Consider the following 19,702-nt stretch of genomic DNA (forward strand, 5'->3'; position numbering starts at 1 on the left):
GCGGCTGGGTGCAAGGAACAAATATTGGTTGAAGTTCAGGTGCTGGTCTAGAAACCGGGAGGCGGCGAGTTCTAGACCTGAAATGAAACATGAAGGTCGGCTGCCCAACTTTGAGCCAGTCCCTTTCTTTCAGTCCAATCCACCTCACAGGGTTGTTGTTGCTGTGGGGGGGGGGGAAGGAGGAGGAAGGAGTGCTCTGTGTGTTCTCTGCTCTGAGTTATTTATGAAAAATAAGGAAGGCAGGGTGCAGGTAAGTCAAGTCCAGTCCTGCTGTGTAAATGTTCGCTGCTTCTGCCCACTGTCCCGGCGGTGCCACAGGAGAAGCCCAGCAGGGGCGGGGCGGGGAGGGTCCCTGCTGGGGGCGGTAGTGAGTCTCTCGGCTCCTTCAACCGGCCGGAGGAGGAGGAGGAGGAGGAGAGGGGAGCCGCAGCAGGCGGGGGCGGGGGGGGGGGCAAGCCTGGAGCTGCTGAGCTGCTCAAAAGGACGCTTCAAGAACAGGAGGGAAATGGCAGAGGGGAGTGTGGATTCTGGCAGAAGCCTGGAGGGTCCCGGAGGGCATCAACTAGATTGAGCTATATTTCCCTTTTTTCTTACGCCTTCAATTTGTTCAGGCGTTTCTTTTGCCTTTTTGCACAATCCCTCAAAAGTTATTGGCTGCTTATCAAAAGGGCCTGATGAGGCATTTGGGGGTGGAGCTTCCGGCCACGGTAGGACAGTCCCCCTTCTGCCCCATTGTCTGTCCTAAAGGCAGCCCAAGGACAAGCAGGCCGCAAACGGTCTGCAAATCTGGCTCACGGGCGCTGCGAGTCTGCTTGCCTTTTGTTCCCAGCCGAAGGAGCCACTTCCAGCTCTGCCACCTGGCTGCCCCACCCCGCCTCTGGGAGAAAACTGCCCCTGTGGGGCAGGCCCTGAATAAGCCACCCCAGAGAATTAGACAGAGGGGCTGCAGCTGTGGTTGAAGGGGAATCAAATTCGGAGGCAGCCCCCCCCCCCACGCTTCTAAATGGCCTGCTGACAGCTCTCAGAATGAACAACGTTGCAAGGACGGCTGGCAATGCCCTGTGCCAACGCTCGCTCTGCCTCCCCACTGAACAAAACAAGGGGCGAGGAAAGGCTATTGGGGGGCAGGGTTGGCGAGGGAACGGCAGAGCCCAGGTGGGAGGGAATGAATTTGTATCCAGAGGCTTCTTCTTTGAACGTGACTCTTGGGAAAACTGGACAGGGGCCCTGGCAATAGGACGTGGTGACCTGGTGCCACTCTTCCTCTCTCCTCACGTGGCCACATTGACTATTGCCAGGAGCACCACCTACGTCGGCCCCGTTGCCAGGCTCCCTCGCCGTAGCCATGCAACTGTTGCCAGGGAGGTGGGGGGCAGCAGAAGCGGCTGGGCCCCTTGGGGTTGCACCCCCCAACCTGGATGTAGCCTTGGCCCCAAACCTGCAAAGCTGCCCCACTGCCTGCTGTGGTAGACAAACAGCCAGCCTTGGGGCGTGTTCCAAAGGTGGGGATGTAGTCCTTTCAGAGTTGGAGATAGAGGGTTGATGTATACAGACTTTGTATGTAACCTAGATCAAAGGGAGGGTGTGTGTGAGTGTGTGTTTTTGTGTTATATCAGGCCACCTGGATCCCCTCCTAGTCTCCTGTACCTAGGGAGGAAGCTGGCAGTTGAGTCCCCCCCCCCCCGTGGTTCTGGCGACTTCAAGCCCTCTGCAGGCTGGTCTGGATCTACTAGACCCCAGGAGTTCATGGCTTCCCTCAAGTAGCCTCAGCCCTGACGCCCACGACCCTCTTTCGTCGCACAGCAATTGTGGTCTGGACAAGGAGGGTGTCCTCCCCCCTTCGTCGTGGTCAGAGTGTTTCTGAGGCCATTTGCCTCTGCAAGGTTTCAACATTTGGAGGGTGAGCCCCGTATGCTCACGGATCAGGCTGGCTTTGAGGGGCACCAGGGACCTTCTTGACCACCTGACTGGGAAGACCACTGGCCATAAGCAGTGCCTCAGGCCCTTGGTACAACTGACCCCAAATGGCCTCTCTCCACTGGCCAGCCCTGGGCAGCTCCTTGGTCTCTGAGGCAGGACCTGCAGAAAAGGAGGTGCAGACTCAGCTCCCGGAACCTGCACAGATGGGCAAGAGAGCCACAGGCTGAGCTGGGTACCTGCCCAGCTTCACCCCTCCTAGGTGGCGGTAAGAGAGGCCAAACACTTTTTCTCCTTCAGGGGCTCCATGGGCTGCTGTCCAGTGGCCTTTCTTGGAGCGGCTGATCCTGTCGAGAGGGCTTCTTGCTGGCCCTGTGACCGGCTAGCCCAATGCTGGGCCAGCAACGTCACTCACTTTCACCTGCGTTTTGGCTCCGCTCAACCTGCCAGTAAGCTTGGTCGGTTCCCCCTTAGGAAGGGGGCAGGGCGCTCTCTCAGATGCCCTCTCTGCCCGCAGCTTGGGCCCTTGTGGCTTCGTGGTGCTGCCAAGGCAGGCTGTTCCCTCCGCTGGGAGACGGCCAGTGTCTCCAGGCAGAAGGGCCATTCCTGGTGGCCTTCAAGGGACCTGGGGCGTGCCTCCCCCGTCTCCCTGTACCCGGAGGTGCTGTATAGCTGTTGCCTGGTCTGTCGCCCTTCTTTCTTAGTAGGTTGTTGCGTTGGTGGCAAACCACCCTCTTCGGATAAAGCAGAAGGTCTGGAACCTGGTCAGGATTCAGACCCAGACCTGGGACGGAAGCAGCTTCTTGGGATCTGGATGGGAAGAGCACCCCGGTTCAGCTCCTTTCGGGCCCCTCAGCAGCTTTCAGCCCCTCCACATGGCATCCTTAGGGACTTTGGGTCAGGATTGGGGGCTCCTCAGAAAGGCTGGTCCAGTCAGGGTGAAAGAAAGGGAGGGTGCAACTAAACCCAGTTTTACCTCTGCATGAAGCCACCGGCTGAGTTATAGGTTAGTTTGGGGTTCAACACTGTCAGTGTGCTGAGGGTATCCACAGCTCTGGAGCGAGGAGGAGCTACGGTTTGTCCATCGGGGTGCCTGGTTGGCCCCAGGAGCAGCTCTTGGCAGAGAACCCATGGCCAGGAGGACAATAGGCAAAAAGCTTGACCAGTGCCCAGCTGTGGGCCTCCTCGGGGCAAGAGGATTGGCCACAGGGCCTCCTGGCACAAGGTTCAAGGTTCTGCCTCTAAGAGTAGGGCAGGAGCCTCAGCTGCCCCCACATGCAAAAGGCTGCCGATTTTCCAGTGCTCACTGATGGGGCCACCTTACGCCCACCACGGCCTCGGCTCCCAGGGCTCAGAGACGCTCCCTTTCGTGGCTTGACTTCCGGATGCTTCTGGAGTGCCTTCACAGACACCCACCCACCCCAGAATCAGCCCCTGCGCTCAATCTCGCCGGAAGGGCAGCTGGGGGTCTTCCACACTTGGGAGGACCGGGGGGGAGGGGGGTGCACAGAGGACCTCCGGAATGGCCTCCCACTGGACAGGGAGCTCCTGGAGCGTGGAGGACAGAAATACAGGCAGAGGCCTTTGGGACGACATGGGCGTCCCTTTCGGGTTTTCTGATTTGAGCATTTCAGGTGTTGGATGGTTTTAAATGGATGTTAATCACTGATATTTTCACCATGTTTGAACTCCTGTCAATATGACAAGAGTCCTGTAGGGCTGTGGTGGGGTATAAATGTAATAAATATGACTGAATAGATATGGCAAACAGCTGGGGGAGGGAGGAGGGCAAGCAAGATGCCTCTCAACAGGACTGAGGAGAAAGAGAGAGGGAGGGAGGGAGGGAGGGAGGGAGGGAGGGAGAGAGAGAGAGAGAACCTCCGCTGATGGGGCTTTAGTGCTCAGGACACAATTTGAGGCCCAGCCCTCTGGAGAGGCCACCCATCCTCCCCTTCCCCTGGGCTGTTCCCTAGGGAAGGGCTGTGGCTGCAGGCCTCGCGGGCAGAGCCAACGGGGTGGGGCGGGGGGGCAGGGTGTCCCCTTCCTGGGCCTGCATCTTCTCCGCCGGGATGGCCTGTGGGGCCCACCTGAGAGGACAGACCGGGCCTGTCGGAAAGGCAGGGGAGACCCATGGTGGGCAAAGCGGGCTCGGGAAGGGAGGGGCCCTCTGCCCTTCAGATGTCGGCCTCCAGCAGGTACTGCTCAGTGTAGTCCTTCGCCAGCTCCAGTCCCAGGGCCTCCTGGCAGAAGGCCGCCATCTCCAGCCACAGCTGGGGCTCCAGGAACAGCTGGCACATGACGCTTCCCCGCAGGGCGGGCACCTGGAGGCGCAGGTGATGGATCAGCTGGCTCTTGAGGTGGGCCAGGCTGCGGCCAAAGGCGTCGATGTTCAGGTAGTGCCAGTCCTTGCCCAGCGGGATGGAGAAGGGCTGAGTGCTCAGGGTGGCCACGGTCGGGCGGGCCTTCTGATCCACCACCCAGCAGAGGCTCTTCTTCTGCAGGAGGCCGAGGTTGCTCCGGGTGGCCTTGAAGGGCTGCCAGTCCTGGATGATGGTCTGGTTGGGGAGGACCTCCCTCCGGAAAGCCTCCTTCAGAATGACCTCCGGCACCTCCTTCTCCAGGAGCAGCTCCGAAGGCTCCGGGCTGAAGCCGCCCTCCGCCAGCACTGCAGCCTCCAGCCGCGACAGCACCTCCTGGGCCTGGAAGCGCACCAGAAGGATCCCCTGGAAGGGGAGGAGGGTTTTTCAGGGGGGGCGGGAAGAGCCTGGCGGGGCAACAACCAAGCCGTTGCCTGCTGGGGGGGGCCACTATGGCAAGTGCCCCTTCTCTGCCTGCTGGCATCCTGCCCGAGGAGACCCCTAGGGCTGGCCCTGCTTCCTTTGGCTTCCAGGGGGGTCCCGTCCAGTACAGACCCGGAGAGGGGGCTCTTTCTCCAGGCCCTTCTGGTCTGGCTGGATCCCCATTTGCTTTTGTCCCTCCAGGCAGCTTAGAAATGGGGGGGGGGGTGTTCCCGGAAGCCAGGTCTGCAGGGAAGGCAACCAGCTGGGGAGGGCTTCCTAGGCAGCCAGTAGATTGCCCCCCCAAGTGGATCTTGAGGGCCTTTTCCAAGAGGAATGGAAAGAAGGGGGCGAAGAGAAATGGGCCCAGCCACAGGGAAGGAGCTGCTGAGGCTTCCTGGCTGAGAAGCTGGGCGGCCATGGAGGTGCGCTTGCCAGCAGGGATCTCCTCCTCGCCTGGGGCCCAACAGAGACCCCAGCCTCTTCCCCAAAGAGCTGAGGCGGCCGCAGCATCAGGTGGCAGGCTTGGGCTGGGGAGTGTGCCTGCTGGCCGTGCCCCCGGCCTGGGCTGAAGGGCCGAGCGCTCGACCTCAGCTTGCCAGGCTGCCCAAGGCCTTGAGCCCTGGGCTCAGGTCCGCGCTCTCAACTGGGGCAGGCGACCGGCACCCTCTCTCCCAAGGGTCCTGCATCCACCTGTCCTAGGCCCAGCTGGTTCAGGAACAGAGCCCCAGCGCTTTGGTATACTTGGTCCCGCCCCCCTCCTCAACCTCCCCCCCCCAGAAGGGACAGGTCGTTCCAGAGCAGGGTGTCCCTTTACCTGTTTCGCAATGATGCGATACTTCCTCAAGTCCTTGGGGCCCAGCTTGTCATCCCGGGTCAGGCGTGACACTTTGACTTCTGGATGCTTCTCCTTCACCATGGCGGAGCAGAATCGCTGCAAGACCCCAGCCACGCCTTTGCCACGCTCCCAGGGTGCCACGCGCAGTCCCTCCACCAGGGCGGTTTCGCCCGCATCAATGATGTAGACCGACTGGAGCCCTATCTGGGGGCAGATTGCGGGGGGGGGGCGAGGAGCAGGGGGTCAACTTCCAAGAGGTCCGATGGGTGGAGCAAGCATGGGAGAGGCCCTGGCTCCACATGAAACACGGACACTCGGGATCCAAACTCTAATCAGCCCACTGCACTTGTCCAAGGAAGCCCCCCAGGTTCCTTGATGGGGACCAGAGCCCCGCCTGGCACCTACGTGAAAAGTCCAGTGAACGTGGAAGCACAGCTTGCTTTGAAGGAGAGGGGAAGGGGTTTCTCCTGAGGGTCCTTCTTCTGCAGCTTCTGAAATGGGGGGGGCATCTAAGCAGTGCTTGGCGAGTGCCTGCCTTGGCCTGAGTATTCCTTCCCAAGGTTTTTTTGGGGGGGGCATTCAAGTGTGGCAGATAAAGTAAAACAGCCGCATTACAGCTTTGGAAACATTCTGGATTTCTGCTTCAGAACTGTCTCTTCTTCCATTTTGAAGAACACAAAAGGGACTGCAGGGCTAACCCAATCTGGCCTCCAGCCAAATGCTTTTGGGGCAATGCACGTTTAGAAACTATTTCTCAAATTCAGGTTGTTCCTTCCATAACCTGACAAAAGTAATTGGGACCATTACTGGACACAATATATGCGCATAAGAAAGGGCAAGGTCACGTCTCCCCTTCTGCCTTAGGGGCTACTTCCCATTCTAGGGCCAAGTTGTTTGTCAGGACTGTAAGCTCGGCTGGGCTCTCCACTAAAAGGGGGGCACACCAAAAATTCTGTAAACCCCTCCTAAGAGTAGCGGACAAATCCACAACTCCACTCTAATGCCAGCCCTCTTGGAAACAGGAGGATGTGGCAGTGCACCTTGAACATCTGGAGGCTAGGGGTCCCGGGGCCATCCCCTTGGAGAGGCAGTAGGTTGGGCAGCCAAAGGCCACATGCCCCTTTCCCTCGGAAAGGATCCAGGTCCCTTTGTTCCACTGACCAATGCTGCTCCCCACCAGCCTCTCCCACCCACCCACCCACCCCGCTGAAGGGTTGGGGGAGGAGAGGCAGCGAGCCAGCTTCGCACGGGCCCTTACCACCACGCCGTTCTTCTTGGCCAGCACAACGGTGCGATTTGGCTCATGGATCCAGGCATGGTAGCGGCTTGGGAGGTAGTCGAGGCCCCCGTAGATCCCCTTGGAGATGGCCAGGATCTCCTCAAAATCTCTTTCTGTGGCTATGGCGAACTCCAGCTGCGAGTCGGCGGCACTTTCCAATTTCATGGCTTGCAGAGGCAACGGTGGCTGCAGGGACACAGAGTTCCATAAACACCCAAGGAAGGGCCACGGACGGGAGTCCCACAGCAGCCCTCTGCAAGCAGCCCGGTTGGCCTCCGGTAGGGTGCAGACAGGTTCTCTCGGGTGGGATGGAGAAGGAGGGTGGAGAGGGAGAAGAGGAATTGGGGATGGACATAAGCCTAGCAAGAGAAGGCGGCTCCATGATCCCGTGAGTCATCTGGTCATCTCTGCATAGCTGGTCCTTCCTGCTTCCCGCAGATTTCCACAGAAGCCCCACTTGGCGCCCTACAACCAAGTGGGGAGGGAGACACGTCGTCACAATACAGGCTGTGCCTTGGGGGAAACGCAGCCTCGGGATCTGGATGAAGCAAGCATATTCACCCTTACATCCGGCAGATCCAGGGAATTTGTGACAGTCAAAGCTTCAGCAAAAATTACTTTTTGTTATCCATGCAGCCACCATCTCAAAGGGAGAGCATGGACCAAGGGAAGGGGGGCATCGAGCTTTCAGAGAGAGAGAGAGAGAGAGAGAGAGAGAGAGAGAGAGAGAGAGAGAGAGAGAGAGAGAGAGAGAGAGAGAGAGAGAGAGAGAGAGAGAGAGAGAGAGAGAGAGAGAGAGAGAGAGAGAGAGAGAGAGAGAGAGAGAGAGAAGCCGCTGGCTGGAGATGGCTGGATGCAACCAAAGTCTGCTCTTCTGACCCCAGAGCTGGGCAGAGGCCGTCAGCCCAATGCCCTTGGTGTGACCTCTGTCCTGTTTCCCCACCATTTTCTCCTGGCTGACGGAGCCCCTCAGTCAAAACCCTCTTAAGACAAGAGTGGAACTTCAGCCTCACCTTCCTCACTCCAGGCTTCCTTCCCTGGCAGGTGAACTGGCCCACAAAGCCTGCCTGACAAAATCGGTGTGAGTGCGGGCTACATTGCTCTTCCCTCCCCCTTTTCCTTGCATTCTCTCTCTCTCTTTCTCTCTCTCTCACACACACACAGGGGGGGGGGCGGGGGGGAGGGAGAAGGGCCTTCCCTTGCTCAGGTGATGAGCCCTGGAAACAGAAAAGGCACGAAGGGTAGCGCAGCTGTCATCCTTCCTTGGGAAACCCTGCAGGGCGGGGCTCGGAGAGCCAAGGAGACCCCCGGACCAAACACCGCTCCAGCCAGCCATCCTCCCCTGGCCGGCCCTTTGCGGGGGAAAGAGCTCCGGGAGGTTGCGGCCGGAGGGAGACGATCCCTCCCGGGGAGTGAACGGGAGGCGAGGAGAAAGCCGGCTGCCCCCCCTCCCCCGTCGTTTGCCTCCCCCGCCGCCGCCGAGGCCTTCCTCGCTTGTTGGAGCTGCCGGCCGCAGCCAACTTCCACTCCGGCCTCGGCGGCAGAAAGGAGGGAGGGGAGGGGGGCCAGCGCCTCACGCCGAATCCCCCCAGGAGCCCCGCAACCGTCTCCCCCAACGCCCGCGGAGGCCGACAGGCCGGTGCAGGGAGGCGCCGCCAACATACCTGCTGAAGAAGCGCAGAAGGGCAGAGCGAGCCTCGAGCCGATGGCGCACCTGCTCGGAAGCTCCGGCGTCGGTCCTTTGCGCCCAAAGACCTTCTCGTCTCCCAGGAAGAATGGAGATTAGCTCGCCCCCCACATCCCTCCGCCCCGCCCACGGACGGCTTGGACGGGCGCCTGCTCCCCCCTCTCGTGCGCGCTTCTACGTCAGCGCCGGGGGAGGAGAGGGCGCAAGAGAAGAGCGTGGGAGGCCGAACGAGGTGGCAGATGCCGGGCACCGGCTGCCTTCAAGGCTCCAGAGCGGCGCGGGACCCCGCAACAGGGCTAGGGCGCCCACTGCAGGCAGCGGGTCCTCCTCTGGCAGAGCTAATGACCCCGGGCTCTAGTGGGGAGCCTAGCTGGGCTGGGAGGCCTGGGCCCTCCGCTCGCCCGGCCGGAAGGCATCCTAACTGGTGACCGGAGCCGGCGCTGGGCGCAAGGATGGGGGAAGCGAGGAGAAGTTGCTTTCTCCAAGCCCTGGAGAGGAGCGGGGGAACCTGAGTCGAGCGCCTCAGCCCAGCTCAATAAAACAAGGTGCATCTGCACGGCTGGGTCAGAGCCGCATTCCAGGCGTTTCCTTTCATTATTTCATTATTCATTATTATTTTATTATATTTATGGGCAGAAGCAAGGTAGGGATTTCGGACTTTGGTCTGGGAGAATGAGAAGACTGCGCAGCCCAGAAAGCCACCGATGGCTCACCAAAGTGGGGCCGTTGGTACTGGAGGCACCAACGGCCCCACTCCGGGCACAGAAGGCGAAGGCCCAGCCCGACCTCTGGCGGGGCTCGGATGCTGGGAAAGGAGGAAGAGGGCGAGAGGAGGAAGAGGAGCACCACTTACTGTGGAGATAGGAGGAACATAAATTGAAAGGGCTGAAAAATCAGTTTAGGGACAGAGCGTCATGGAGAAAATTTGTCCACATGCTACCCAAGAGTCGATAACGAGTTGACACGTAAACAGTCCATCAATAACCAAATAACCAGGCTGCGCATCCAGGCCGGGGAGCCGCACGACAGCCCGTTACAGCAATCCGGCTGCCGTGACCGAGGGAGGCGTGGGGGCGCCTGGACGCGGAGCTGCGCCACCAACCTGCCGGAGAGGCGCACTTGGGGACGGCGTGGCCCGCTCCTGTTTGAAGGGCCCACAGTGGCCTCGGCCTCGCATTTGGGGCGCGGGGGGGTCTGGCCTGATTCTGACAGGCAGAGCTGTTTTTAAACTCCTGGGTGAGCCGTTCTCCAGGGCATTAACGAGTAAGTTAAAAGCCACTCCACGGACTATTAACTTGCACGGAGACCCCGGGTGGGACGGAATCCACCGGATTCTTTGGGGGTTGAACCTGGATGTTGATATGCGGCTGGCTTCCTTGCACCGGGGAATCCGCCCCTCCCCATCCAGTCCCCATAGGTCCAAAGCCGCCCCGCAGACCGCTAGGCGAAGCTGAACGGACAGAGGCGCCGGGCTCCCGAAGCAGAGAAGGCGTCCGTTACTCCGGGAGCGCCCGCTTTCGTGTAGCCGGGGGTGGGGGAGCGGCTGGCAGCTCCGCTTCATGAACCGAGGCAGCCAAACGACCCCGAAGCATCTCCGCATGGTCTGCCGCGGCCACCGGAGCTCCTCGCGAGGACGGCGGGGAGCCCGCGCCAAGGATACCCCTATGTCTCGCCGCCTTCTCCGTCCCGCCGGGCGCGCCTACGGGCAGTCTCCCCTGACCAGCCCCCCACGATTCCCGCTCCAGCCGCTGGGCCGGTCTCTGCAGCCGCGTCTGCGCCTCCCGCTGGCTCCTCTCTCCAGGCGGGACGGGGGTGCCGCAGGGGCTGGTTCCGGGGGGGGGGGCGTTGGGGGGTGCTGGGTAGCCGGGCTGCCTCCGCTCAAGGCCCGCGCGAGGCTCCTCGCCTGCTGCCCGAGCTGGAGGTGCCAGGCCCACAGGGGAGGCTGCTGGAAGAAGCCCGCTGCCGACCTCGTGGCGCAACGGTAGCGCGTCTGACTCCAGATCAGAAGGCTGCGTGTTCGAATCACGTCGGGGTCAAAATCCTCCTTTTACTCCGGGCTGCGCCGACACCGGCAGGAGGGGGGAGTGCTCGCTCCTGGGCCCTTCGGGGGAAAGACGGAGCCTGCAGAGTATCGCTGGGGGGACGGGAAGCCGGCTCCGCTTGATCAAGGAGCAGCAGCAGCCCTGATCCGCAAGCGTCCGACAGGGGAGCTGCGAGGGGCTGAAGTTCAGGTCCTGGGGAAGTGGGGATCCCACGAGCAGTCGGGCCCCCGCGCGGCGCCCGCTCCCCAGCCCTCGAAGGGGCCTCCGCCTCCTCCTATACCGGCTCCCGTTTCCTGCTCGGGCGGTTTGCTTCTTGGTTTTGAAACTCCGCTCCAGGATTGGGCCGTCTCCGTCCCGTCCAACTATAAAACTCCTGGCCGGGTTTTGCGACATACTTATGCCAGCTTGCACTGAACAGCCCGGACCGCGCGGATGCAAACCGGCGGGTGGCGCCGTGGCTTAGTTGGTTAAAGCGCCTGTCTAGTAAACAGGAGATCCTGGGTTCGAATCCCAGCGGTGCCTTCTTGGCGATCTTCTCCCCTTTTGCTAGCCGCCGACTCATTTTGCGGGTTGGAGGCCGGCGGCGCCGCTGGCTGCAAAGCGATGGCAGCGCTCGGAAATAGAGACGCGCCAGATGTTTCCCGGCCGGCCCCAAACGCTGCGGAAGAAGACAGCGGGGGCGACGGCCCTTCCCCCCGCAGGGCATCCCTTGAGGGCGGCCCTTTCGCGTTGGCTCAGATTCAAACCCTGCAGAGACACCGCGGGGCAATGCGCCTGCCGATTGACAGCACGGTAGCGCGGCCGAAGGGTTAGCGGTTAGCGGGTCAAAGGGAAGAGCCCCCCCAATGATGCCCCCCCGCTGCCCTCCAGGGGTCAACGAGAATGGAGCGCGTGGCAGGCGGGGGATGTCTGCTGATCCCTACCCGTCGGCTGTGCCTCTCTCCTGGGTCCCCCACTTAGAACAAAGAACATGCAATCCTGGGGTGGAAGGGACCTTGGAGGCCTTCTAGTCCAACCCCCTGCTCAAGGCAGGGTGTGTACCACCATCCCAGTCAAATGGTTTGCCCGGTCTATTTCTGAACACCTCCAGCGATGGGGCACCCACCATTCCAGGGATTGTTCTGTCAGAAATCTTTCCCCTCCTTCTAGGTTGCGTCTCTCTTTAATAACCTTCCGCCCATTAGCTCTTTTCCTGCTCTCTGGTAGGGGGAGTGTAAGTCAGCCTCTTCTTTTGGGTGATAGCCTTTCGAATACTGGAAGACAGTTATCGTGTCCCCACCCCCCAAAAATGTTTTCTTTGATTGGCTACACATAGCTCTCATTCCCTCAACCCTTCATTGTGCGATTCGTCCTCCAGACCCTTTATCTTCTCTATGGTTCCTTCCTGCACTTTTTCTGGAGCTCAGCATCTTTTTTATATTGTGGTGACCAGATCCGTATGTAGTTTTCCACGTGTGGCCTCACTAGTGCAGTATAAAGCCCTGTCATCGCTTCTTGTGATCAGGCTATCCCTCTGTTGAGTCAGCCCAGGACAGCGTCAGCCTTTTTCGCAGCTGTAGCACATTGGTGGCTCATATCTAATTGTTTCTTCACTAGGACTCCTAGATCTCTCTCACAGTTGCTGCTGTTGAGCCAGGCACCACCTTGTGTCTGTGCATTTGGCTTTTCTGGCCTAAGTGTAAAACCTCACTTTTCTCATGGCCGAATTGTGTTTTGATAGGGTCCAGTGTTTATGTTTGTCGAGATCCTTCTCAAACTCGAATCTATGTTCCAAAGAGTTAGTGATCCCCACCCCCACCCCGCTTGGTGCGGTCTGCAAATTTGACGAGTCCCTATCCCCTCATCTAAATCATTGATGAAGATGTTGAAGAGAACTGGGCTCAAGAGGTAAACTTGGGGTTCCCCACTGCATGCTTCCTTCCATGTAGATGTAGTTCCATTGAGGATTATACGTTGAGTGTGATTGGTCAGCTAGCTACGAATCCATCTGGTGATGATCCTGCCTACCCCATATTGTTCTTTCTTACCAAGAAGCTGTGATGTACTTTGCCAAATGCCTTGCTGAAGTCCACTTGGGTGAGGCCCGGCTGACATGCAGCTTGCCCTCCCCATCCAGCAAAGTCTCCAGCCAAGAGGAGGGGCACCTGGCCTCTGGCCTCCTCCGTAGCCTCCTTTGGCCCAAGCTCCCCGTGTCCACTTCTGACAACTGGCACGGCCGCTGGGTTCCAGAGCAGCCCCACACCCACTGTATGCAGAAACCAGACGTGGGTGGCACAAGGTGTGTAACACTCTTTATTGGGACTGGGGAGCGGAAGAGGGGACCCCCGCCTGAGCCTGCAGCAGAGACAGGCGCCTGGCTCCCCCGCCGGGGAGGGGTCCCTAGGTGATGAAGAGCTGCTGCGAGGGGGAGAGGCCGCTGTGGCCCTTGTGCTCCTCGAAGAGTCGCTGCAGTGCCTGGACATAGAGGGCGTGGTAGTGGTCCACCTCCTCCGGGTTGGGGTGTGGGCGCAAAGGGACAGGGATCGGCTTCCCCACTGCAAATGAGAGAGAAAATGTGTGCGTTTGTGTGTCTGTGTGAGAGAGAGAGTGCAGCCGAAGGCTGGCTCTGCCTTGCCAGCGCAGGCTGTCTTCCCACAGCCCGGAGAGGGGGAGGAGATCCCAGGCTCACCCACAACCGTGATGGGGGATGGATGGGGCAGGAGCCCCCAGCAGCGGCTGAAGAAGAGGCTGCGCCCCACGAAAAGGCAGGGAGCGAAGCCGGTCAGCTGCTTGAAGCCAAGCTGGAGACGCCGGAGGAGGCTGCCCTCGGGGAACTGCAGCTGCCGGAAAATGTCATTCTCTCCAAAGGAGAAAACGGGGACGAGGTCTGCGCTGGAAACAGAAAATGGGGAGATTCTGCACAGGGCCCCCCCCGTGCGCCCCGAGTGGGGCTCTGCACTTTGGGCTCTCTCAGCCTAGAGAAGAGACCTCTTCCTCCAATAGGTGAAGAAGTCGGGGACCCCCCAAAATGTGCCCCCAGCCCGCCCATTCCAGGAGCCGAGGCTGCAAGGAGACCCTCACCCGTGCTGCAGTGCCAGCCGCACGAAGCCTCGTCTGCCTGAAAGATGCAGCCGCTGCTGGCCCAGGTTGCAGTCCAGGGCCTCTGAGGCCCCGCCCACCACAATGACCACCGCGTGTCCAGGCCCCGTTCGGAGCAGGAAGTCCAGGGACTTCTTGCTGACTGGCACCATCCCTGGAATGGGACAAGGAAGGTGGGAGGGGCGATCCCTAAGTTGGGGGGGGGGGAAGATCCACTTCATTGCATGACACTAGTGCCCCTTCCCATGGTGGCTGCATTCCCCACCCTGGGCCAACCAAGGCCTCTGGAGGACAAACGGGGCACCTGGAGCCGTCTTTGCCCTCTGCCTGCCAGCTTAGGGGGCTCCTGACCTCCCCCTCCCTCCCTCCCTCCCTCCCCTCCCCTCCCACCAAGGAGATTCCCTTAGTCGGCCTTCCCAAGGACAAACATCCTGGTCAAAAGCAGAAAGGTCCAAGGCGGGGGACGGGTCCTCTCTTAGCTCAAGGTTGTGACCCAAATACACCAAAGAGAGGGTCACTGCAGCAGCCCCCCCCAAAAAAAAAATCTCCCAAACCACAAAATGCCAGAACAGATGGCCCCTGGCCTTGGAGGTTTAAAGGACGTGGCCCTCAAACATTGGCCGAGAAACCAGACGGGGGGGGGGGGGTCTCGGGCTGGGGCGAGAAAGGTTTCCCACCTGCGCTCATCATGTACTCGCGGTACACGGGCAGGTAGAAGAGACCAGCCAGGAGGGCCAGGCTGCAGGTCAGGCCGGGAAAGGCCCGGGAGATGCCACAGGCCTCCGTGCTGAAGGCAGAAAAGGCTCCCGCACAGATGATGCCGTGGGGGTGGGAGCCCAGGACGTAATTCTTGGTGGGCGGCAGTTCGGCAGTCTTCACCAGCTGGGGAGAAGAGAGCAGGGGGAGAAGAGGACCGCTGTCGGGCTGCCTGGTCTTTCCCGCACTGGTGGCCAGCCACCCACGGGCGGAGCCTCCCTCAGTGCAAGTGGCAATGAGTTCCACAGGCTAACTGTCCCACCCTTAATCTGTTCCCCATTTTCCAAGAAATCAAGAAGCTGGTCTTGTGGCCCTTTCTCCACCCGCACCTGTGCTGCTGGCTGGGGCAGGTTTTTAGCTGGGGCCTTTCCTGGTGCTCTCCCGCCCCGCCAGAGGCACCCTGCTTGGCTTTTCGGACACTGGCCAAAGGCACGCCAGCCCCTTAAACTGGGTCCAGCGGGAAGCAGCTCTCTTGGGGGGGCTGCACGGGGCTGGGTCCCTTCGAAGTAGACCAGCCGCTGCGCCACCACCCCGCCTCCTCCTACCTTGATGGGGAAATAGTCCCTGTGCAGCTCCCAGATCTTCCAGCGCCTCATCCAGTCACTACGACGGCCTCCTGCCAGGACAAGCACAGCGGCCGAGCGTGGGTGGGTGGTCCTGCAAGGGGAACAGTGGGGTCTGGCTCCCCACAAGTCCTGCCTCTCCGTGTTGGCCTTCTGATGGAGGGAGGAGGCTGGGTTTGCTGGACCGGGGCGGGGGGGGGCGAGGGGGACTGACTTTGGTCCAGACCCAGCTTCCCCCAGGGGAACTGGCGTGGCTAAAAGCCCTCGCAGAGCACTGTAGTTCTTGTTTTTCCCTGCCCCCTCCTCCCACCCTCCACAACCGCATCCCATAGGAAAGGGGATCTGGGGTCCCAGCTCGAATGCTGCCCCCCTGGGGAGACACAGCAAGGGCCCCCGCCTTTCTGCAGGAGAACCAGGAAGGGGCCTGGCAGCTAGAAGGCCAGGTGGGCAGCCCTGGGCTGGGGAAGAGGGGGGGGACTCCGGGGGGAGCTCAGCACCTTGCACGGGGGTGTCCAAGTCCACAATCCACCAGATGAAGTAGAGCACGCTCAGGGACCAGAAGGAGGTGAAGAGCAGGTAGATAAGAAGCAGGGTGAAGAAGAGGCCTGGGGTGGGGGAAGGGCAGGCTTCACATGGGCCCCCTACCCCGCCCACATGCCTCCCTCCTAGAGGCAAGACTGAGAAAGTAGGTGAGGGCCCCCGAGCTCAGAAAGTCCTTGGGCCGGCCCCCGGGAAGCATGAGACCCCAGGCCCCTTTGCTCTGAGGGGCCACCTTCCCCCCAAAAAGAAGGAAGGTAGCCTGTGCCCACAGGCTCCCCCCACCCGCTCCTACCGAAGAAGAGGAAGGTCAGCACCCACTGGAGGACGCTGAGGGCCTCCAGCTGCCTGCGCAGGGTCATCTTCTCCAGCTGACCTGTGGGGGGATACAAAAGGATCACCAGTCCCGGAGCAGCCACGACGCCCCCCCCCCCTTGATCTGGGCGGTGGAACATGGAAGCGGCCATGCGGGGGGGGATGGCTGGGTGGAGTCCCCGGGCCAGGCTCTGGGTCGCTGCCCAGGCTGTCCAGAGCCTGCCTGCTCCTTCCGCCTAGCTGCAGGGGAAGGACCTACCCCTGGGGGGGAGAAAGGCGCCCACCCGCCCCTCCATCGTGGCTCCACGTCCTCCAGACAACCGCAGCTGAACTTTGGCCTCCAGGCAGGCAGGCAGGCGACCTGGGAGAGCAGGTGCCGCCAGCAGATAAGGAGGGAGGCAGGGTCAGGCCACCACACAAGGCCCGCCTCCCTGCCGCCCGGGCCCTGCGGGGAGCTGGGCTGCCTGCCCCCCACCACTCGTCCCCCACTTAGCTCCCTTCAAGGAACCAGGACTCCTCCATGCAGTCCCTGAAGGTTGGATGGGCTCAGAAGGGGGGGTCAAAGGTCAGCCGCCAGCAAGGCTCAGGGCTGGGCGGAGACAGCTTCATGCCCAGGTTTCCCCCCCCCCACCCACCCAAAGTCTAAGCTGGAGATGAGACTCCTCACTTCTCCAATGTGGTGTGAGTTAAAGATTGCCCCCCCCCCGTTCCCATAGTCCTACCTCCATTTAATTTTTAGCACCTGAGACGGCCGACGGCTTTATGGAGTCCAAGGTGGGAGCGCATGCCGCACATGCTGAAAGGTTCCCTTGCCTTCCTTCGCACCCAAGCCGGCCTGGGTTTTGGGGGGAGGGGGAACCCTGCAGCAGCGGAGGCAGCAGCCCCGGCCTTGAGGCAGGGACAGATCCCAAACCCTCCCTCGGCTGGGCCCCGTCTGCTCTGGGCCAGCCCGTACAAGGGAGACTGCGCCCCCTCCTGGCCAAACGCGGTTGCTCTCTTTGTCCCATCCCATCAGACCCCAATTGACACCCCCCCCTGCAGTCGCCTCTCAATCCAGGGCAGCCCCACAAATGCGACCCAGAGAAAGCCCATCACTGGGGACCTCCACCCCCCACCCCCACCTCCTTCTAAAGAGGCTTTGCCCCCTCCCATGCTCCCTCTTGAAAGGCCCCACAACATAACCCACCCCAGACACATGGATTCAGCCGGCTTCCCCAGACTGGCCAGCCAATCAGATCCCTAGGATTCCGGATCCCAAAGAAATCCATCAGATGTCCCCCTAGGGAGTAGCCGGGAGTTAAAAAAAATTGGATGGCCATAATGGATTGTTGGGGGCAATAAGCTGACTTTGTAATAATGCCACTGGGGGGGGGGAAGCCCTAATAAGCAGGCATATACATAGAATGAAGGCTATTGCTAAGCACATTGATTTGTACTTTAAATTGTAAGCCGCCCTGAGTCTTCGGAGAAGGGCGGGATATAAATGGGATTAAAATAAAAATAAATAAAAATAATCGGAATCACCACAGCCAGCCAGCCCGCCCGCCCGGGGCTGCTGCAGCTGTCCTGCTCTCCAGAGACAGGTGGGGCTCCCAAAGAGCACCTTGAGCCACTCTTCCACAGAGGCTGTGCTGCACCCGGGATGAGGCACCATAATGCTCTGCCCCAGGACGCCTGGAGAGTGGACTTCCCCCAGGGCGAACGTAATTGCAAAATCTGGCCAGAGGGGGGAGCAGCAGCAGCTGAGCACCCCCCTCCCCGCCCTGGGGGTCACTCAGCCTGGCTGTGGAAATGGCTCCGGCCAGCCGGACGCAGGGCTGGGAATCCCATGGATGTGGTCGCCAAAGGCGCCCCAGATGCCTCTTCTGGACACCCAGCCCTGGCTGCTGCCGAGCGGTGCAGCCCAGGACACCAGCAGCAAGTCAGCTGCAGCTGTCAAGAGGGGAGGGGGGAGGCATCTGGATCAAAGCCTTCTGTCTCCCCTGCACTGCTGCACCCCTCCAAGATTGTCTGAGAGGCAGAGGACAAGAAAAGGGGACCCCACCCCCCCACCCCGCATTGGCCACCTTTCCCAGCAAGTCGGCCTGCCTCGGCCCAGCCCTGCAGTTCTGCCCACCCAGCCCGGTGGCTTCCTCCGTGGCTGCCAAGGTCTTCCCCCCGCTGGGCCACGACAGAGCGCCTGGGGAGCCCCTGCCCCAAGGCCAGGCCCATCCACAGCAGATCCCCATAGGGGGCGGTGCCCCACATTCCTCCCGCCACCCCGTTTAGTCTCTGGCACCTCAAGCAAGCTCCATGCTGATGCAGGGACTAACCCGCCCCCCCCTCCCAGCAGCATAGCTCAGGGACTCACTTGAAGCCCCACAAGGCCAAACTCCTGGGCTCTGGGACAACTGGGCTGCCCCTTAAGGGCCTCCGTGCACCCCAACAACCCTCTTCCTTCCTTGCTGGCCAAGCAGACATCCCCTCCCCGATCTCTCCTTGCCTCCCAGAACAACCAGGGTTCTTCCTCCTCCTGAGGCCTGTGGGGAGCAGAGGATGTGTGTGTGTAGCTGCCAAGCCTGCCATCAACCCCCCTCCCTGGGCTCCCACTGGAGATTCTGCCCTCGCCCCAGGTTTTTGGCTTCACGGGTGCTTCCCTGCCCCCAGTCCTGCCAAGGCCCTCAAATGCCCCTTGCAACTCTGCATTGCCCCCCCTCTTCCAATTATTCCCTGCAGTTCTGTGCAGGCTAAGCGTCTCTTCCCCCCCCCAGTTCCTGCCACACAGGTCACCCAACCTCTCTGACCAAGGGGGAGACAGGCCCCCTTGGACAAGAAACGGAGCCAAGCTCTTTCCTGTGCTTGCTCTGAGGAGGGGGCTTCGAGGCTGGTCTCCTCCTATGTCAGGGGATCCTGGAAACAACCGGGGGGGGGGCAGGCACAGCAGTTTGAGAGGGCCTTGGCTCAGACACCTTTCTGTGGGGCTGGACTGCTGCCACCAAGCCAGGATCGCAGGACAGGGCATTCCTCATGAAGGCATGGAGACTGCCTGCCAGATGGCAAGCCCCCCCCCCCCACGATCACTGACCGCTGACTTGCCAGAGATGAAGAGCATGGCTAATTCTGGAAGCTGCTCTTGGGCTGGCTCCTACCTGCTGGAGCCCTTTCACAGGCCCTGGCTGCTCCCCTTTCAATAGCCCCCTCCCCACTTTTCATGGTTTTTCTGGGAAGCTGAGGTGCTCAGTTCGTAAGAGGCAGCCTGGCTGGAAAAGGTAAGCAAGAGAGCTCTGGGACTCATTTGCCCAGGTCCAGGCCACACCTGCTGGCTGCCTCTCTGGCGCTGCCCCGCCCAGCGGGCGCTCCTCCTCCTGCCAGATACCCAAGATGCCAGCAGCCCAGCAAGTTCTCCTGCACTGGCTGGTGCAGCAGCTCCGGAGCAGCCGATCCCAAACAGGCCCATAGGAGCCCCACTCCTTTCTCTGAGGGGTTTCAGCAGGGTGGCCTCTTCCTACCAGGATGGCTGCAAGCACCAGGGCTAGATGAAAAACCAGCCCCGGCCTCTCCCGTCTGGATCCCTGCCCTTCAACGCCCGCTAGGTCAGCCCCGGCTCAGATGCCCTCATCTATCCCAGACCCGCCCTCTTCCTTCTGGCTCTCACGGCTTTGGCTACCGGTGGCGGTTCTTGCTCTCCGGCAGCCCCGAATGCAGGCGGGAGGAAGGCTGAAGATCTCCCTGGCTCCTGCCCCCCCCAAGCCCCGCCATCCCCGGGCTTCATCTACCCTTCACAGCATTGAGTGCTCCACTTTATTTCTTCCAAAGGAAATGCCACAGTCGAGTGCACGACACACAACACTGTTTGTGCGGCAGCAACCCAGGAGTTCAGCCTACTCCACGCAAGAGTCCCGAGAACAAGGCTGCTTTTAAGGCGGGCCTTGTG

At 60.8% G+C, this 19,702-nt stretch overlaps 2 protein-coding genes across 2 annotated transcripts; both read right to left on the reverse strand.

The window, feature by feature from the left end:
• Positions 1–4,091: 4,091 nt before the first annotated feature.
• On the reverse strand, positions 4,092–6,976 carry LOC308676069 (putative N-acetyltransferase 16; the record flags this gene model as incomplete). Its single annotated transcript, XM_081341779.1, has 3 exons — positions 4,092–4,640; positions 5,512–5,736; positions 6,791–6,976. 3 exons carry the CDS (start codon positions 6,974–6,976, stop codon positions 4,092–4,094), a joined length of 960 nt encoding a protein of 319 aa, XP_081197905.1.
• A 5,868-nt stretch (positions 6,977–12,844) lies between these two features.
• LOC308676477 (2-acylglycerol O-acyltransferase 3-like) lies at positions 12,845–16,085 on the reverse strand (the record flags this gene model as incomplete). The annotated part of the gene is made up of 8 exons (XM_081342291.1): positions 12,845–13,074; positions 13,209–13,411; positions 13,601–13,772; positions 14,296–14,500; positions 14,920–14,990; positions 15,435–15,602; positions 15,770–15,850; positions 16,049–16,085. 8 exons carry the CDS (start codon positions 16,083–16,085, stop codon positions 12,920–12,922), a joined length of 1,092 nt encoding a protein of 363 aa, XP_081198417.1. The 3' UTR covers positions 12,845–12,919.
• Positions 16,086–19,702: the final 3,617 nt, after the last annotated feature.

The sequence above is a fragment of the Vipera berus genome, assembly GCF_964194415.1.
Source record: "Vipera berus genome assembly, chromosome: W".
Classification (NCBI taxonomy): Eukaryota; Metazoa; Chordata; class Lepidosauria; order Squamata; family Viperidae; genus Vipera; species Vipera berus.